Source organism: Leopardus geoffroyi, chromosome C3 (genome assembly GCF_018350155.1).
Source record: "Leopardus geoffroyi isolate Oge1 chromosome C3, O.geoffroyi_Oge1_pat1.0, whole genome shotgun sequence".
Lineage (NCBI taxonomy): Eukaryota > Metazoa > Chordata > Mammalia > Carnivora > Felidae > Leopardus > Leopardus geoffroyi.
This window is the reverse complement of record NC_059338.1, coordinates 141,810,615-141,828,024: the sequence shown is the minus strand read 5'-3', so window position 1 is coordinate 141,828,024 and position 17,410 is coordinate 141,810,615. Positions and strand designations below refer to the sequence as shown.

The following is a 17,410-nucleotide window of genomic DNA, read 5'->3' as shown; positions in this document are numbered from 1 at the left end:
GTGTGACATTTGATGCAAAATAATACCTGTTTAACAACCTTCACAACCTTCAGAACCCCCCCCCCCCCTTTTGGACCATTGGGGGTAGGGACGGAAGAATATTCAGTACTTTTGGGTCATAAAATCCTCATAATCTCAGGTCACAAGTCTGTGTTCTCCTGGAATCTGATTTCCACACTCCCGACAGGCAGCCCGTAAAGTTTGTGTTGGATGGGCCTTTGGGTGGTGGTGGTTTTATTGGGCACGTGTCTGCATCACCACCTTTACTGATCTGAGTATGCAGCTTCCTCGAAGCACAGTAATTAACACTGAGGGGAATGGAGTTACTCAGATGTGACTCAGTCTTCACCTCTTGGAGAATACTTAAGTGATTTTTTTTGGGGGGTGGGGAAGGGCAGTTTCTAAGAAAATACCACAAAATTCTATTTTTGTGCCCTTCTTCATGCAACTGAAGTCAAATGTTGGTGACATTAGGCAAGTTGAAATCATTAGCTTCCTTTTAGAAAGAGACGCCATATGTTCTGCTGACCTTTTCTATGGATCAGTGTAGGGAGAAGGAAAACATGCGATGGTAGCTTCCCCCCATCCTCCAGTCCTGGTTCTGTTTATTAAATGTATTTGAAATACATTTGCTGGTGTCAGAGGCACTTCGGGGATCTGTGCCCGGCTCTAGCTGTGTAGCCTTATCTATTTGGATCTGTCTGTGTGAATAACCTGTACCACAGTCGAAATATATTATCTTGCTTGGTAACTCAGCAACTAGAAATCTTAAGTTTTGTCCTGAGTGGAAATAGCACTAATTCCAGCCTGAAAAGGTGGACTGAGGGCCAGCACAAAAGGATGGCAATTCCCTTTCTCTCTTTCTCTTTTACACGCACATGCACACACGGGCGCCCTTTCCCGTAGACAGTCCCGGTTTCAGGTGTTCCACGGCTCTGCTGCTTTGGCATTTTTAATTACGACTGCTTTTGCATTCTTTGTTTCACCTTAGGCTTCCTCATAAGCCGCCGCCACTAAAATCTTTATTCAAACTGGAAACTGCGTCCCACGCATGATGGCGCGGATGAGTTGCTGGCAAGGTGGAAGTGTTTAGGAGTAAGGTTAAGGATTTTAACTCATCAGTGAACGCTTCTGTTTAAGGACAAGATGTCTTAAAAGGAGCTTTTAGCATCAGAACCTAGTTTATGGGGACTTTTAGTGTTGATGCTGTATGTGAATAAGGCGTACGTATTGCATACCTGAATCTAGAAGCTTCGAACAGAGCCAGCGCATTCATACGTTAACATTTTATTTATTTATTTATTTTATTTTTTATTTTTTTTAATTTTTTTTTTCAACGTTTATTTATTTTTTGGGGGACAGAGAGAGACAGAGCATGAATGGGGGAGGGGCAGAGAGAGAGGGAGACACAGAATCGGAAACAGGCTCCAGGCTCTGAGCCATCAGCCCAGAGCCCGACGCGGGGCTCGAACTCACGGACCGCGAGATCGTGACCTGGCTGAAGTCGGACGCTCAACCGACTGCGCCACCCAGGCGCCCCCGTTAACATTTTAAATACACTGAACGTTTCAGTGGATTTTTTGCCTTACTAATCAACTCTGTGTAAGGGCCCGAGGCATCTGAAACACACTTTTGTATTTCTGATTTTTTTTTTTTTTTTTTCATAATTCAGAGTTCAAAGGCCCCGGACCAGACCTTGTAAATGGGCACAGCAGCCCAGGGAATGTTTGTCATCCTCGAGCTGACTGTGACCAAACAGCTTATCTTTCCGACCTGCAGTTTAGGGCATATGAGCGGTGTCTAAGTGACTTCTAATATGTCTCTGCAAAAGGCTTTTTTTTTTTATTTTTTTTTATTTTTTTTTTTTTTTTTTTTTCAACGTTTATTTATTTTTGGGACAGAGAGAGACAGAGCATGAACGGGGGAGGGGAAGAGAGAGAGGGAGACACAGAATCGGAAACAGGCTCCAGGCTCCGAGCCATCAGCCCAGAGCCCGACGCGGGGCTCGAACTCACGGACCGCGAGATCGTGACCTGGCTGAAGTCGGACGCTCAACCGACTGCGCCACCCAGGCGCCCCTGCAAAAGGCTTTTAATGCAGTTTTGTTACCGATAAGTTGATCTCTAGGAACACATGATAGTGTGTCTTTTGTTTTCTATCTTATCTGTCTCTGGCTTCTCTAAAGTATGATTTAGTCTGTAATTTCCCTTTGAGCCACATTCTATTCTTTTCTATGAGATAACTTTGCAAGCAAGTAGTACTACTTTACTTTTGTGAAGATTGTTAATACGTTGGCTAAATAACCCAATTACTTAAGCCTCATTTCTTTATCCTTAATATTTTTAGCCAGATGCTCTATATTCAGTACAAATAAATCATGGGAACACTTAGATTAATGACAAAACTGTATTCAAAGGAGGTACTAATGTTGTTTGGCGAAGGCGACCAAACATCCCATACTGTTCACACTAAAATATGAAATTCACTGGTTTCAGTGTTTTTCGCTTTTGAATAGCATTCTGTAAACGATGCTATAAGGCATCAGACAACTCCAGTAGTTACAAGACTCCGAGAGCACTTACTGTGCATAGCCTGGCTTCTTTATTGCAAGCTGTAGTTTCAAGAATGCTAAATGCATTGCATGCCATAAGCCTTTTGGATTGCTCATTAGTGAATTGTAATTTCACACTTCATTTAAAATATTCTTAAACATTCTCTCACAGTAAAAAGGTTTCACACAGTAATTAAAAGACCCAGTTAACAAAGTCTGAGAAGTCTGATTTCCTCATGGGGAATGATTTTGCTAAATTGTAGCATTTCAATTAATATAATAGAATTTGCCAAATATAAATTTTATTTTACTGTGACCCAAAATATCATTGCCTGGTGAAAAGTGAAATAGTGTTTACTCTCAGGAATTAAATAAACATTTTAACTTTTTAATTTTCTTTCCTTTGGCGCAGATTGAAGATGAGCTTTTTAATCCAGATTATGTGGAGGTTGACCGGATAATGGACTTTGCACGAAGCACAGATGAACGGGGAGAGGTGACAGAGATCACTTGTATTAGGGGGCAGTGACTCAGACAGCTTACGTGTGTTTGTGGAGAATGATTATGGGATCCTAGATCTGGTCCTGGTCAGAGCCTTGGATCATGACACAGTTGGTCTAAATTTAACTGAAACTTATTGACTATTAGTTTTATGACTTAATAATGGCGCTAAGTGTGTTCTTTGTTTAGTGTGAGAGCTTTTTAAAAGAAATCAATTTTCAATATGAAACAAATACATTGGCATTTTGCAGAATTTCAGAATATGATCAATAAAGAAGAATTTAGTACACTTTGGTCTAAACCTGTCATGAAGCACAAATTTCCTATACATAATTAAGAGTGCTCTTAGCAGAATGGAATTTAGTGTTATTTAACATTGTACGTCCTTACTGTGCGTTGATGAACCTCATTTAATGTAGTGCACAGAGAGTAATGTAAAGTAATCCTCTTTATGAGATGTTGGCATTCTCATGTTGCTTTGCAAAACTCTGTGAGGTTGTAAAGGACAGTTGATTAGGGCAACAAGAGTGGAGACAAGTCTAGTGCCTTCCCAGGCATGCTGTCTTGGTGACGATATACCCACCCACCATGAGCTCTGTCATTCCTGGCTTCTTTGTGTAAATTAAGCTTTATATAAAATGTTTAGATCTTGGGATGCCTGGGCGACTCAGTCGGTTAAGCATCCAACCCTTAGTTTCGGCTCAGGCCATGATCTCACAGTTGGTGGGTTCAAGCTCCGCATCGGGCTCTGTGCTGACAGTGCGGAACCTGCTTGGGATTCTCTCTCTCTCTCTCTCTCTCTCTCTCTCTCTCTCTCTCTGCCGCTCCCCTGCTCGCTCTCTCTCTCTCAAATGAATAAACAAAAAAATAAATAAAATAAAGTGTTTAGATCTTGCTTATCTAGTGAGAGTCTGCAGTGAACTCCCAGATTTTTCCAAACTCTGTATCATGAAGTCCATGATGTTTCAAAGACAGTATCTGTAAGGGGATGTTTGCTTTTCTAGTTTTACTTTGCTTTACTTATGAGAAAATTATTGCATATTTACATAGCACAGTGAGTGTTTTTAACATCACAACCAGGTCAGTGTACCTTAGCCTTGAAGTGAAGGTCCACAAACCCAAATATTTTCTAGAGGAAAGACAAAGGAAATTTTGTTGATCTGCATTACCCAAAATGTTTTGTTCTCCAGCCTACTAGGCCTCACTTTATTTTAAAGTGATCAGGTACGAACAATACCTCTCTCTTTAGGAAAAAGGCAGAGATACTAATAAATTCAAGCTTGTTTCTCATTCTTTAAGAAATTAGCCAATTATGTAAACATGTAAATACTGGCTATGATGATTTACTGTAGAAGTCTCAATCAGACACCTGATAAATGATTTGCACAGATAAGAGTAAGGCTTAAATTCAGCTGTGTTATGTACTAGCTATTTCTTTATATATCTTGACTTTTGAACATGCCAGTGCATTAGATAAAATTTAACTTACTCTGATAATACCCAGTAATACTCTTTCCAATTTAGACTTGACACTGATAACTAGGAACCACGGTGCAATGGGTGTAGTTTTAAAACTACCACCAACTCATTCTTTCTGTCGCTGGGGTAGCATCCATCATTAAATAATGTAGAACACGTGTTTTTCGTGTGTGTGTGTGTGTGTGTGTGTGTGTGTGTGTGCACACGCGCGCATTGATCAAATGAATCCATTTCTGATTTATTTAAACTTGGCCCAGCCTGTGACTCACTACCTGGTGAAGTGGTGTTCCCTGCCTTACGAAGACAGCACGTGGGAACTAAGGCAGGACATAGATCAAGCAAAGATCGAAGAGTTTGAGAAACTAATGTCCAGGGAGCCAGAAACAGAGCGTGTGGTAAGAATTGGCTAATGGTGAAGGGTTTAATTTGGAAATAGCATAGCAGTGTGGTCTTGGAGAAACCACTAATGGGATCTACTATATTTGAAACAGGAGCGACCTCCTGCTGATGACTGGAAGAAATCGGAGAGTTCCAGGGAGTACAAAAACAATAACAAACTCAGGGAATACCAGTTGGAGGGAGTAAACTGGCTACTTTTCAATTGGTACAACATGTATGTAAACCATGTTTTTCTTCACTTCTAAGAAGGCCTAAGAACTGTTTTCCTTTGTAGTCATTGAAAATATTAATCAGGGGTGCCTGGGTGGATGTCGGTTGAGCGTCTGACACTTGGTTTGGGCTCAGGTCATGATCTCACGGTTTTGTGAGTTCGAGCCCCGCATCAGCCTCTGCACTGACAGTGTGGAACCTGCTTGGGATTCTCTGTCTCCCTCTCTGTCTCTCTCTGCCCCTCCCCCACTCGCACTGTCTCTGTCTCTAAATAAATAAACTTAAAAATTAAAAGAATAATATTAATATTAATCAAATAATAGTGTAACACTTTAATCTCTAATAAGAATTATGAAAAACAGCAAGGATTGGAAGTATGCTTAATATTTATCCAACAAACATTAACACCGACATCGATAGAAGTATGTAGAAATAATGATGTCTTAGAGGATTTTGTTTGAAAATGTGTTCTGTTGAATCTGAGAGAACATCTGAGGTAGGCATTTGTGAATATAATAGCATATGTTTTGTAAAAAGACAGCAGTATCTAATATCCATACTTACTAAACTTTTCTCATTTTGTTTCCTTCCCAAAGGCGAAACTGCATTTTAGCAGATGAAATGGGTTTGGGAAAAACTATCCAGTCCATTACATTTCTCTATGAGATATATTTGAAAGGAATCCATGGCCCTTTTTTAGTAATTGCCCCATTGTCCACAATCCCCAACTGGGAAAGGGAATTCCGTACCTGGACAGAGTTGAACGTGGTTGTGTATCATGGGAGTCAAGCTAGTCGTCGGACCATTCAGTTGTATGAAATGTACTTCAAAGATCCCCAGGTAAAACGTCACAAGTGGATTCTTGATGCTTCTTATGTGTGTTTTAAGGTTTTGGATGTTAAAATGGTCTCAGACATTTTGGGGAAAGGCCTAGATTTTACAAAATGGAGAAATTTACTTTAGATTTCTTATCCAGTTTATTGTGTTATACTTTCTCATCTTGTAAATATAGCTAATTTTTATACCTTCGGTCATCCTGATTATTAGATAAGAATGAATGAAATATTTTTACTTTGGGTGAACTACGGAAAATCATTTAATGTTTTGATGCACTAACTGGTTTTATTTTGCAAGCCTAAGAAAAAGCTAAACAAAAAATGGTGTTATTCAATGTAAGTAGAAAGAATATCTTGTGAAACTATTACTAGAAGTAAAAATGATTAGGCATGCAATGTTGAGTGGCACATCCGAGCATATAATGTTGAGTGAAATACACCCAAAGGGAGGAACTTCTCCTTTGGCTCTAGGTAGCACTTGGTATGATTTCTTACTTGTTCTTTGTTACCTGTATACAGTTATTGTATGATATTGACGGCAAAGCATTATAAATGACAAAGAAGGAAGAATAGTGTGTGCTAAAGTAGTTTTAAGCTACAGGTGGTAAATGGTAGTCCTACAGCTGGAAATAGGACAGAGTTTTGTTTTATATGTTTGCTTTATGTGTAAAATCTGACCTATAATTAAATACTTCAAGGAGAAAAATATTGAAATCTATTTTGGTACTTATCTTTAGATTTGAGAATTTGTTGTAAGTTCTATCCTAAGTGAATGGTTGTTCATTTTAGCCCTTCAAAAGTAAAACATAGGAGCACCTGGGTGGCTCAGTCGGTTAAGCATCTGACTCTCGATTTCAGCTCAGGTCATGATCTCACGGTCGTGAGGTTGAGCCCCTGCACTGGGTGTGGAGCCTTCTTAAGATTGATATTCTCTCTCTCTCTCTCTCTCTCTCTCTCTCTCTCTCTCTCCCTCTCCCTCCCTCCCTCTCTCTCTCTCCCCCCCCCGCCCTCCCTCCCACTGCCTCTCCCCCACTTACTCCTCCCTCTCAAGAAAAAAAGTAAAAAATAAGTTACCCAAGCAAAATAAAAGTAAAAAGTTTTCAAAAGTAAAAAAGGTTTTAAAAAGTTGCCTTAGTACATCATCCTTTTGCCTTCTTACCTTTCTGGAGTCAGTAGGCTGTAACTAGAATGAACATACTTAGTGGCGCTTTACTACATGTGATCTGGAGAGAAATTGAATCAGAAATTTTACTAATGATTTGCAGACTTCCTTTAAAAAGAAAGGTTTTTAGGGGTGCATGGGTGGCTCAGTTGGTTGAGCATCCAACTTCGGCTCAGGTCATGATCTCACGGTCCTTGAGTTCGAGTCCTACATCGGGCTCACTGCTGTCAGTGCAGAGCCCGCTTTGGACCCTCTGTTCTCCTCTGTCTCTGCCCCTCCCCTACTTGTTTGTGCATTCTCTCTCTCTCTCTCTCTCTCTGAAAACAAAACAAAACAAAAAAAATAAATTTAAAAAAAGGGTTTTAAAGCCCCCCTGCAAAATACCTTGAAAACAAAATGCATGTGTTACCCAAAATAAAGATGTCCCCAAAAGAGAAATATATATGTTTCGTGCTTTTTATTAATCAAAGTTAATGTGATCTCTAATGCTAAATAGTAATTTAGAACTGTTCTTATAGGGTCGAGTGATAAAGGGGTCCTATAAGTTTCATGCCATCATCACTACATTTGAGATGATTTTGACGGATTGTCCTGAGCTGCGGAATATTCCATGGCGCTGTGTCGTCATTGACGAAGCCCACAGGCTGAAGAATAGGAACTGCAAGCTTCTGGAGGGGCTCAAGATGATGGACTTGGTCAGTGATCATAGTGATGATTCCATTGAACCTGAACAGAATCGTTACTGACTCGGTGTTCCCACTGCTTTGAATTTGACTGCTACCTGTGTAGGGTTTGCAAAGCCTGTCAAATATGGTGGTATATCCTCCTGAGCTTTCAGTTACTCAAAAGTTGCTGCTGTCCTTGATTCTTACATGATTGGCCGGTATCTTTGTGCAATTGTGTTACAGCAGGCTGTAGCCGGGATAGTTTCACTGAGCTGAATTTCAAGTATTTACTTTTCCCTTTTGCTTATAAATACTGCCATTTCATATGCTGTTGGGCCAGGCTTTGGTCCAGTAATGGTAATGAAGTTATATTCCAGGGCTCATGGTTTTGGCACATTGGATCCAGTAGGGCTTGTAAATGGAAGTTCTTAGTAAGATGGATTAATACCTGGGATTGGTCAAGTTCGCACAGACCCTTGGAAGTTTGGGGCGTTATGAGACCTTGAATTTGATCTGGAGTTTTAGACCATGCTTGCCCCTTCCTCTCCCCACTTCCGAAGAGGTGGTCAGGTTTTTCTGATTAGGTTTTTTTCAGTAGGAGTGTTATGGGATAACGTGTTGTAGAGGTGGTAGGATTTAACTGTGTTTCTGTTCCATACTTCTGTGTGTATGGTTTCCTAGCAGAAATTATTACGTGACTTCAGTCATCCTCAGACTTCTTTGCTATCTGTAGTTTGCAAGGTGGGTTTTGATCACTTGTTTTCATTTTTAATGTACGTTTTAGAAGCAACGTTACTGTCATTCAGTATGTCTTGAATGTTTTTGCGAAGTTTTTAAAAAGTGCAAAAAATTTTAAAAATCTCTTTGATGTTGCCTTCTGCAGATTAATTTGATCTCTTGTTAATTGAGAGTTTGAGAGGGGAAGGAACATTCTATGTGTTTGCGGCTATAAATTTTTTTTACCGAAGACTCGTACTACCGAAAAGAACACTTAAAAGCTTTCTGTTGCAGCTGGTTCTTTGAAGCGATTCTCTTATTCATTAGCCAGCTCTTCTTTTAATCAAAAACAAACAAAGTCTAGTTGTGTTTAAAGGAAAAAGTCTGCCTGAATTATGCTAGTAAGGATGGGATTTCCCATCCTAAGACTTTTCAAATCAGTTTATATTTGATGGCCAATCCACAAAAGAAATTAGAATACTTTAGAAACAGCGCATGGTCTTGAAGACATAGGTAAGCAAGTGGAGAAGAGAAACTCTGCTACTGTGTTCGTTCTCTCAGGCGATACGTTAGCCTTACATTGAAATCAACCTGTATCAGCAGGGAAATGCGAATGTTCCCGAAATACTGACCTGTATCTTCTGAGTAGGGACCCATCTTCACAGTGGTTCAAGTAGGAAGACACAGTACCCTTTTCCGAAGGTTTAAATCGTCACCTGAGTTTATCTAAGTTGTTTCCTATTACTAGTTTATATGCTTCCAGGCAGTTGATGCTTAACTGCAAAGCAGTCCTCCAATGATACTACAGGTTCAACTCTCTCAGCAAACAATCTAATTGTCATTGGGAGACTTGAAAGGATTTTCCATTGTTTACAGCAACACTTCATTAATGGATTAGAATCTGTTATACAGATAACTTTTCGGTTACAAGTTGCAGTGTTTCCTAACTGTTTTCACGTAATGGCACATACAGAAAGTGGTAATGTTCTCTGCGTATCATTGTAGTATGTCACAGTGGGGTAAGCTGAGAACACTGCCCACTGCCATAGGTGACCAGCCCTGGGACACTGACTCACAATCCTGCTGGCTGCCCCAAGGACTTGCATACCTGTAACTCATTCATGGCTCTGATTGCAAATGAACCACTGGAAATCTCTGATAAGCAAATGAACCAAATAGTTGTTTTTCTGATGGCCAAGAATCTTTATCTCAGAAGAGACATTTTCCAGATGGAACAGAGCAGCACTGTTCAGAATTGGAGTGTAATTGTATTTGTCCCATTCTGGACAGCTCATTGCTTGGCCTTGAAATCCTTACTTACAGTAAATATCGTGAGAACTTCTACACTGGCTGCTTTTCATTCTTCTCTCCTAGAATAAGTCACAGTGAAAATAAGGACCAGTAAGTATATCCAGCTACGGAGCAGGTCAGAGGCCAGCGCTGTTTCCTGCCCTAGACTCAGTTAGGATGAAGGGGCACTTGATGATGATCGTGTTCCAAGTGCCTGCTCAGAAGGAGGAGACCAGCGAGTGTCTTCAGCTCTCCCATCCCCAGGGAAATGCTTCCGGAGAGGATTTGTAGAGGGACGTCTATGGTCCACCCATCCTCCATAGAAGCCCTGGGGAGTACGGCATCCCCTTGTGCATCATTGACAAGGAGGGGATTCTCTGGAGGTGGCAGTGGTCCTTCATTGATTCCATCATCTCATCTTTCATTGTCAGGAGGCCTTACGCAAATTAAAGAGTTTGCTGCAATGAAATGAAATGTGTATCACTCCATCAGAGCTAAAAGGGAGGGACGGTAACATTTTCAAGCCAAAAGCGTATCCCCTGGCATAGTTGAGCTTGGAGGTGATAAGCTTGGTAGCCCCAGTCTCTTACATGATGTTTTATGATACTGTGTGTATTCATCAGGTGTTATTTCACAGTTACTTTCAAATGAAAACCTGGTTTTGTTCCACTACTCATATGTAACCTTATAAAAACGTCCTGTGTGTAATCATTTGGTATAACCGGCTTTAAACAGCCCTGGAGGGAAAACAGCATGAAAAAGGAGCCCCTTTCCTTTTTTTCAAATATTACTTTGAAATTAATAACTTAAAAGGCTTTTTCTGAAGCGTTTGGTTAGAGGTTAAGGATTGAGCTCGGTCATAAGGGATACGAGAAAACTGGGAGACAATCTTTAGTATCAATACAGCTCTTCCAGTGCAGTAGCTCCTTCCCAAATCTGTGACAGTGTAAAAAATTCTTGAGTAATTCAGAACTTGAGTATGTCAGGGACTGTGGCCCATGTTACCCACCAGGATGGTTTTACAGTAGAAACCCTTGAGTTGATTTGCAGACTCCTTACTCTATGAATTTAATGAGTCCGAAGATGATGGTGGCCTGTGTATCTTCCTGAGAGACCTCTTTACTCAGAAGGAAGAAGAGGAGGAATGAAAGCAAACTGCACTGCTTCACCTCACTTTCGAAGAGCTTCACTGGCAGATGAGGCGTGGTAGATATTACGAAAATTATCATGTCCCTAGTTGTATCATTTATCTAGTGTTTCCCGAGCATATACCCTCTGCTCGCAGCCAACTCTTGTCAGATTTCACGTTAAGTCGGAACAATTGCTTTTGAATCTACCAGAAGGTAGGGTCCCTTTCTGAACTAGTTTTATTCACTGTACTGTGCGTGAAATGGCCAAACAAAATATTGACCAATGAGGCCCTCAAGATTAATGAACTCACTACTGTTAAAACCGGTCACTGCGAAACAGCTCCTCTGTGTTGGGTATATAAAACACAAAGACAAGAGAACAGATGCATAAGGAAAGCTGGAGAAAGAGCTCGTAAACAGGAAGAATTATCTTAAAGAAATACCTAACTTGGTTCAAAGAAACAAAGTTAGAAATAGCATCTGTTAAAAAAAAAAAAAAGTGATTGTGGTATTTAAAACCAAGCTGACCTCTTTGCTAGTTTGAAATTTTTGCAGAACAAAATGGTTTTTCATATGCTGTTGCCTGTAGAAGAACTTCTTTTGTCTCTAAAGTGAGTCATGCAGGAAGCAGATGGGGAGATGAGAATGCTGTTGATGTAGAGAACAGAAAGAAGCATGTGAGCTCTCTCTGAGTCCAGGGATTTTAGGAAAAAAACTTGGGGAGGGGAGAAAGCATTGGGACTCAGGCCACTTGCACCGCCATGGCACTAAAATGCCGACCTGGTAACCCCTGGAAGAACTGAAAGGGCAAGACATGTTCATGGGGTCTGCAGCGTTCCAGAGGGCCCCCGCCACGTGTCTGAAGCAGGGTCCAAGTGTTCCTCGTGTCTCCGCCTTCGCGCCCACCGCCTCCACGTCACGTGTGGTGGACGCCGAGCTGCACGAATGAGAAGTAGGCAAATGGATGTCTGGAAAAAGAGGCTTTGGGTTTGAGACGCTGCTTCTGTCGCGATTCAGTCCGTTGCTTTCCTTGTGTTCCCGCAGGAGCACAAAGTGCTGCTGACGGGGACCCCCCTACAGAACACGGTGGAGGAACTCTTCAGCCTGCTTCATTTCTTGGAACCGAGCCGTTTCCCTTCAGAAACCACCTTCATGCAAGAATTTGGTGATCTGAAAACAGAAGAACAGGTACTTACCACGTCTACTTTGTGCTTTAGTCACGTCGTTGAAGACGAACCCAAGAAGTGGCAAAGCATTCCTACTTAGCTATGTAAAAATGTAAATTGTGTCGGTTTTTGCCTCGCCTCCTGGTCAGGGGGGCCTTCCGCCTCCTTTCCTTGGACATTCCGAGTCTTCATTGTCGACGTGTTCTTGTTTGTGTGTCTGCCCTGGTGACGGGCTGTTGAGAATTGTTCAGCGAGGTTACTTATTACCTACTCATGTAATTTTCAGAGACCGCGGTGCTATTCAGGATGGTGATTTCACTATGTACACTTGTGAGCTCAGTGTCAGAAGCCATGGCAATTTGTAGTTATTCGCCCCCTGGAGTTCCGGGATTCTAGTCATACTTGTTAACTTACTTTTCTGACTCTCTGTATTTTCATTTAAACTACCCCACAGGATTTCTGTGAGAAATAAATGAGGTATTGTGTTTGAAAAGCAGCTGGTTATTTTATACATCCTAAGAGCTGTGTGGGTATTCATTATTGTACTGTAATTGAAACAGATAGAGATACGCTGGAAATCTTGGTCTTTATGGCCCCTGCCCCTTACAACTTAGTGTTTAAAGTCTCTTAGTTCAGTTCAGGGTAAAGTCTGCTTTATGTTGGTTTTGCTTTTCTTAAAATAAAAACTATCCTGTGTGCTGTATGTCCTATTGCCAGTCAGCAGAAGCGAGAACCAGAGAGAGATGTTCTGCCCGCTTATTGGTGGACGGAGTAGGTACCTCCTGGCTTGCTCATTCTGTTAGCTCTTTCCAGAAAGGAAGGGAACTAAAGCACAGCACTCCCATGACATCGTGTCTTCCCTCTTCCTCATCATCCCTATGGCTTGAGACAAACAGAAGGGAAGGTTCAGTGAATACACTGAGTTCTTTTCTGCTGTGTGCTTGTCAGGCCTTCTGGCTGCTCGGGCTCCTGGCTGAAACAGGCCATTTAACGCCGACTCACTCAACCTTCGTGCGCTTCTGTGACGCAAGCTGAGAGATTAGGGCCTTCGTCCCCTTACTGGGCTTTGACAAATGAAAATGAATGGTAAACGAATAAGATAGTCCTGATTTTCCATGTTAGAATGTGTTTTAACATGCAAGCAAACCACGATACCAGTATTTACTTAAGGTCCTTTTTCAGGTGCAAAAACTCCAGGCTATTCTAAAGCCAATGATGTTGAGACGTCTCAAGGAGGATGTAGAAAAGAACTTGGCCCCCAAAGAAGAAACCATTATTGAAGTTGAGCTCACGAACATTCAGAAGAAATATTACCGAGCCATCCTTGAGAAGAATTTCACATTTCTCTCCAAAGGCGGTGGTCAAGCTAATGTACCTAACCTTCTAAACACTATGATGGAGCTACGGAAGTGCTGCAATCACCCATACCTTATTAACGGTAAGCCTGTGCGCCGGGAAGCGCATTTTAAATGACTGCCCAACCTCCAGGAGTCCTTTTCTTCCTCCAGAGGACTTCGTGGGTCGTAGTCGTGACTGGATCCTATCATCTCAACGCGGGTTTCACCACCTTCCCGTTCTTCTTGACGCCTCCTGTGGGGGCTGAAGGCGGAGGACCGTTGCCCTGCCTGATCCTTGTGGCAGGACCTCAGCTCTCCTGTCTCCTCCTTCCCTGCCTCTGTCTCACCCCTTGGAAGGAGGTGTTAGTGTTCTTGGCTGAAAAGCATCAAACGTGCTAACAGCTAAAGAGAGATTAGCCTCAGTTGAGACTTTCTGGCTGTGTGTGGGCGGGGGGAGTGCGCGTGCGTGCACACAAACGCACATGCGTTCCGTGTGTGTGTTTGCATCAGACAAGTTGAGGAGGAGCTGGCGGAGAAGGCGGCTGGCAGCTGTCTGGAGACTTTGATAGGAAGAAGTTTCAGTCTAGACGCTTTTAGGACTTATTCCCTAAGAATGAGGGGTCATTTTATTTTATTTTATTTTATTTCAATATATGAAATTTATTGTCAAATTGGTTTCCATACAACAGCCAGTGCTCATCCCAAAAGGTGCCCTCCTCAATACCCATCACCCACCCTCCCCTCCCTCTCACCCCCCATCAACCATGAGGGGTCATTTTAAAACTTTGAGAACAGTTTGTTTCTGTTACTGATGAATACTTTATAGCCTTCCTGTTTTCTTAGCTACATTGAGAGTGTCTTATAACTGATTTGAGTAAAAACCTGTCTTGTAGCCTTCCAGAAATAGTCAACGGGTACATATTGCATGCCTGTGATGTGTGGGGCACTCTGGAGGGTATGGGAGCCTTCAGGTTTGTCAGGGATGGAGATTACAGAGCGATGAGAAAGCGGTGGCACTCAGACAAGTCTGTGGGGGTGGGAAGGAGTTTGCCAGCCAGGGTTAGAAAAAGGAAGGGCATTTAGACTGGTGTAATAACATCTGAGAAAAGACAAAGAGGCAGGAAAACAAAGGGGAACTTGCCCAAAGTATAAAGTCCACATAAGTAGCAGTGGGACAGTGACCCTTAGACACATCCTGGGACCCCCACGGTGGAGAGGCTTAAATGCGAGGTCATGGAATGTTGGCTTTAGTCCGTAGATGGTGGAGAACCGTGGCTAGTGTTTGAGCTGAGGAGTGATTCAGGATGCTTGACCTGGCAACACCACATAAAACCGATGGGAGGGAGCAGAGAAAGACCTACAGGCAGAAAGACCTGCCAGGGGGCTCTTGCTGCCATACCTGGCCGGAGTTCATATGGGTTAAAGAAAAGTGATGACCAGTTCAACTGGGGTGTTTGTGCGCAATCATAACTGGCCAGCAACGCAATTAGGTTCCTTTTCCAGGGGAACAAAGCTTGGTTTTATCTTTACCGCAATCCATGGAGTTCAAGGGCAGCTAATTTAAAGAGCTTCTAATCTTTCCCCCCTTTCATGGCTTACACACCTGTCAGCCACCTCAGGTCCCCAAGTTTTTGTTATTCAGTGACAGAGTGGTCCACACCTGGAAGACAGTCTCGGGCTACCACCTGAGGTCCTTGCTGTGGTGTGACATCGATGAATTTCCCTTCCAAGCTTTGCGCTTTTAGCTTTGTCCGCGAAAGAGAGCATTCTGTGTGACAACTCTGTGTTTAATGCTGCCAACCTACTAATGCTGTGTGTTTAAGAGCCTGTAAGGCCATTATGGTGAGTGTCAACCAGCCCGTTCCTGGGTTGGGGAGATGGTGTTGAGGCTTAGGGTGATTGATGGTATGAGTAGAGCACGCGTGCGTGTGACACACACACACTTTTGCATTTAATAGCTGCTAGAAAGCAAATGAAGGCTAGTAGCCTCCAAGGGGGGAAAGGGAGGCACTCACAAAAGAGCTTAAATGCTGCCAGCAGAATGCGTGCGAAAGGGTTGATGTCATCGATCGTTGTCAGATACCCACGCGCAGTTCCATCAAGTCTATCTTGTCTGCTTACTTGCTGATTATATGCACTGAACATTTCGAGGAAGGGGGTCCCCCCCCCAAAAAAAAAGAAAACACAGCTGCTGGGTCTCTTCCTTGGCTGATTGCTCTTCAGGATCATCTTATATAACAACTCATTGTTCACCAGGAGTCTCTTAGGATTTCGGAGGCTTATGTCTGCGGCAGTTGTTCTAATTGGTCACACCTTGGGGTCAGCTTTTTCTGTCCCTACAAGTTATGAAGTATCTGTTAAGCAGGTGTGTGCATACGCGTTTATGTCGAGAAACTGTAAAGGAAATGTGTGCGCACACCCCGCGGGCACGTTCGATGTTACAACTGCCCAGATAACTTCCGTGGACTGGACGTTGGGTTTCGCCAAGGTTGCCCCGGGCCTGGTACCGCCCATCTTTTTATCCACAATCCGGAGTAGAAAATATACCGATGTGATGCTGACTCTACACGTGTTCACTGAGCGGGTTCAAGGAAGTTTTCAGTAGCGGAGGTTAAATTGACATTTGTATTGGTTGTCAAGCTAAAGTTCGATCCCGGAAAGCGCAACATTTCTGTAATTGTGGAAGCTGGAAGCAAAGTTGGTAACACATGGTCATGCAAGCAAAGCACAGGGAAAGGAATTAGAACTGACGGCAGAACCCAAACTGTGTAAGTGAGTAATATTTTCAGTGTGGGCGAGCATCTTAAGTGCTCAGCACAGTGTTAGGGGGCACACTGTGAGCACTTGGTCGGTGTTGCTTTTGCTCAGATAAGCGGGTAGCCGGGGAACGTCAATGCGGTCAGTGTTCCTGGCCCCAGCTTCAACAGAATGGAAGGTCCAGTTTTAGGTTTCCCATGTGAGAGTACAAATAATGTTGAAAACTTGGTCAGCGTCCCCTAATGGTTAGGAGTGACTTAAGAGTCATTTGTTGTCCTTGTTGGGGGTTAGGAGGAGTAGAGAGGATAGGGGACAGAAGAAAAGCCGAAGCTTGCACAATGGAATGAATTTGGGATAGAAAATAGTAACTGTGTTTCTGGTTGTCTTCAAAAGAAAATAATTTCTTGTTTGTGGCTGGATACCATTGGCTAGATAATAACTTCTTGTTGTAGCTAGATAACAGAGCGGTCACTGCCCTCACAGTGACCATCTGTGTCAGTGAAAAGACTTCCACACTCGTCTCAAGTTTCTCTGATGCAAACACACGTTTTGAAATGTAGCGTGAACAGTGCTTTAATTTAGGGCAGTGTCCACAAAGTATTTTGACTTATCATAACCTATTAATTTTCGGATTGGTATTTATGAATCTCACATCAAGGTAGATCTTTAATTGGTAAACTTGAAAATTTGCCTGTGACCTCAGAAGGTAGAAACTGGTGTTCTCCCCAACACCTTCCCTGACCTCTTTCCTTCCATCTGACCATAATAAACATGGCGTTAGAGGAATCACATAGGATAGATGTTGGCTGATATTTCTAAAACTGCCTGCCACTTTAAGAACCTGAATTGGTAACAAAGAGCCGGATTGATGAACTCGGCAGTAGCTTTTGTCAGGTAAGAGCAAATGTATTTTAATTTTGACGATTCTCTATGAGATGAGAAATTAGTAGTAGCAATGAAAAAGCAAGAAAGTCACTTTTCTTTTCTCTGAACAAATTTAAAATGAAAAAAATTTCTCTGCTAATTTGCCTAAAGTATTTATATTTTCAATTTTTTACTAAAATTACCCAAATGTCTGATACTTGTCAAAGTGATTATTTCATTTTTGAAAACTATTGAGTTAACCATCAGCTTGTTTTAAACTAAGTAATGTACTATATTTTGGTTCGAAGTATAATTTTCATATGGACAAAAAAATAACTGCCCAAGT

General features: G+C 42.2%; 1 protein-coding gene across 4 annotated transcripts in view; it reads left to right on the top strand.

Moving 5' to 3' along the window:
* CHD7 (chromodomain helicase DNA binding protein 7) overlaps positions 1-17,410 on the top strand; it is a 196,072-nt gene that overhangs the window by 145,368 nt on the left and 33,294 nt on the right. For all 4 annotated transcript variants that reach the window (XM_045455148.1, XM_045455149.1, XM_045455146.1 and 1 more), the window contains exons 9-15: positions 2,964-3,047; positions 4,789-4,926; positions 5,023-5,144; positions 5,737-5,980; positions 7,657-7,833; positions 11,985-12,128; positions 13,289-13,544. In XM_045455148.1, coding sequence (XP_045311104.1) covers positions 2,964-3,047; positions 4,789-4,926; positions 5,023-5,144; positions 5,737-5,980; positions 7,657-7,833; positions 11,985-12,128; positions 13,289-13,544 — 1,165 coding nt within the window. The remainder of the gene's footprint in view (positions 1-2,963; positions 3,048-4,788; positions 4,927-5,022; positions 5,145-5,736; positions 5,981-7,656; positions 7,834-11,984; positions 12,129-13,288; positions 13,545-17,410) is intronic.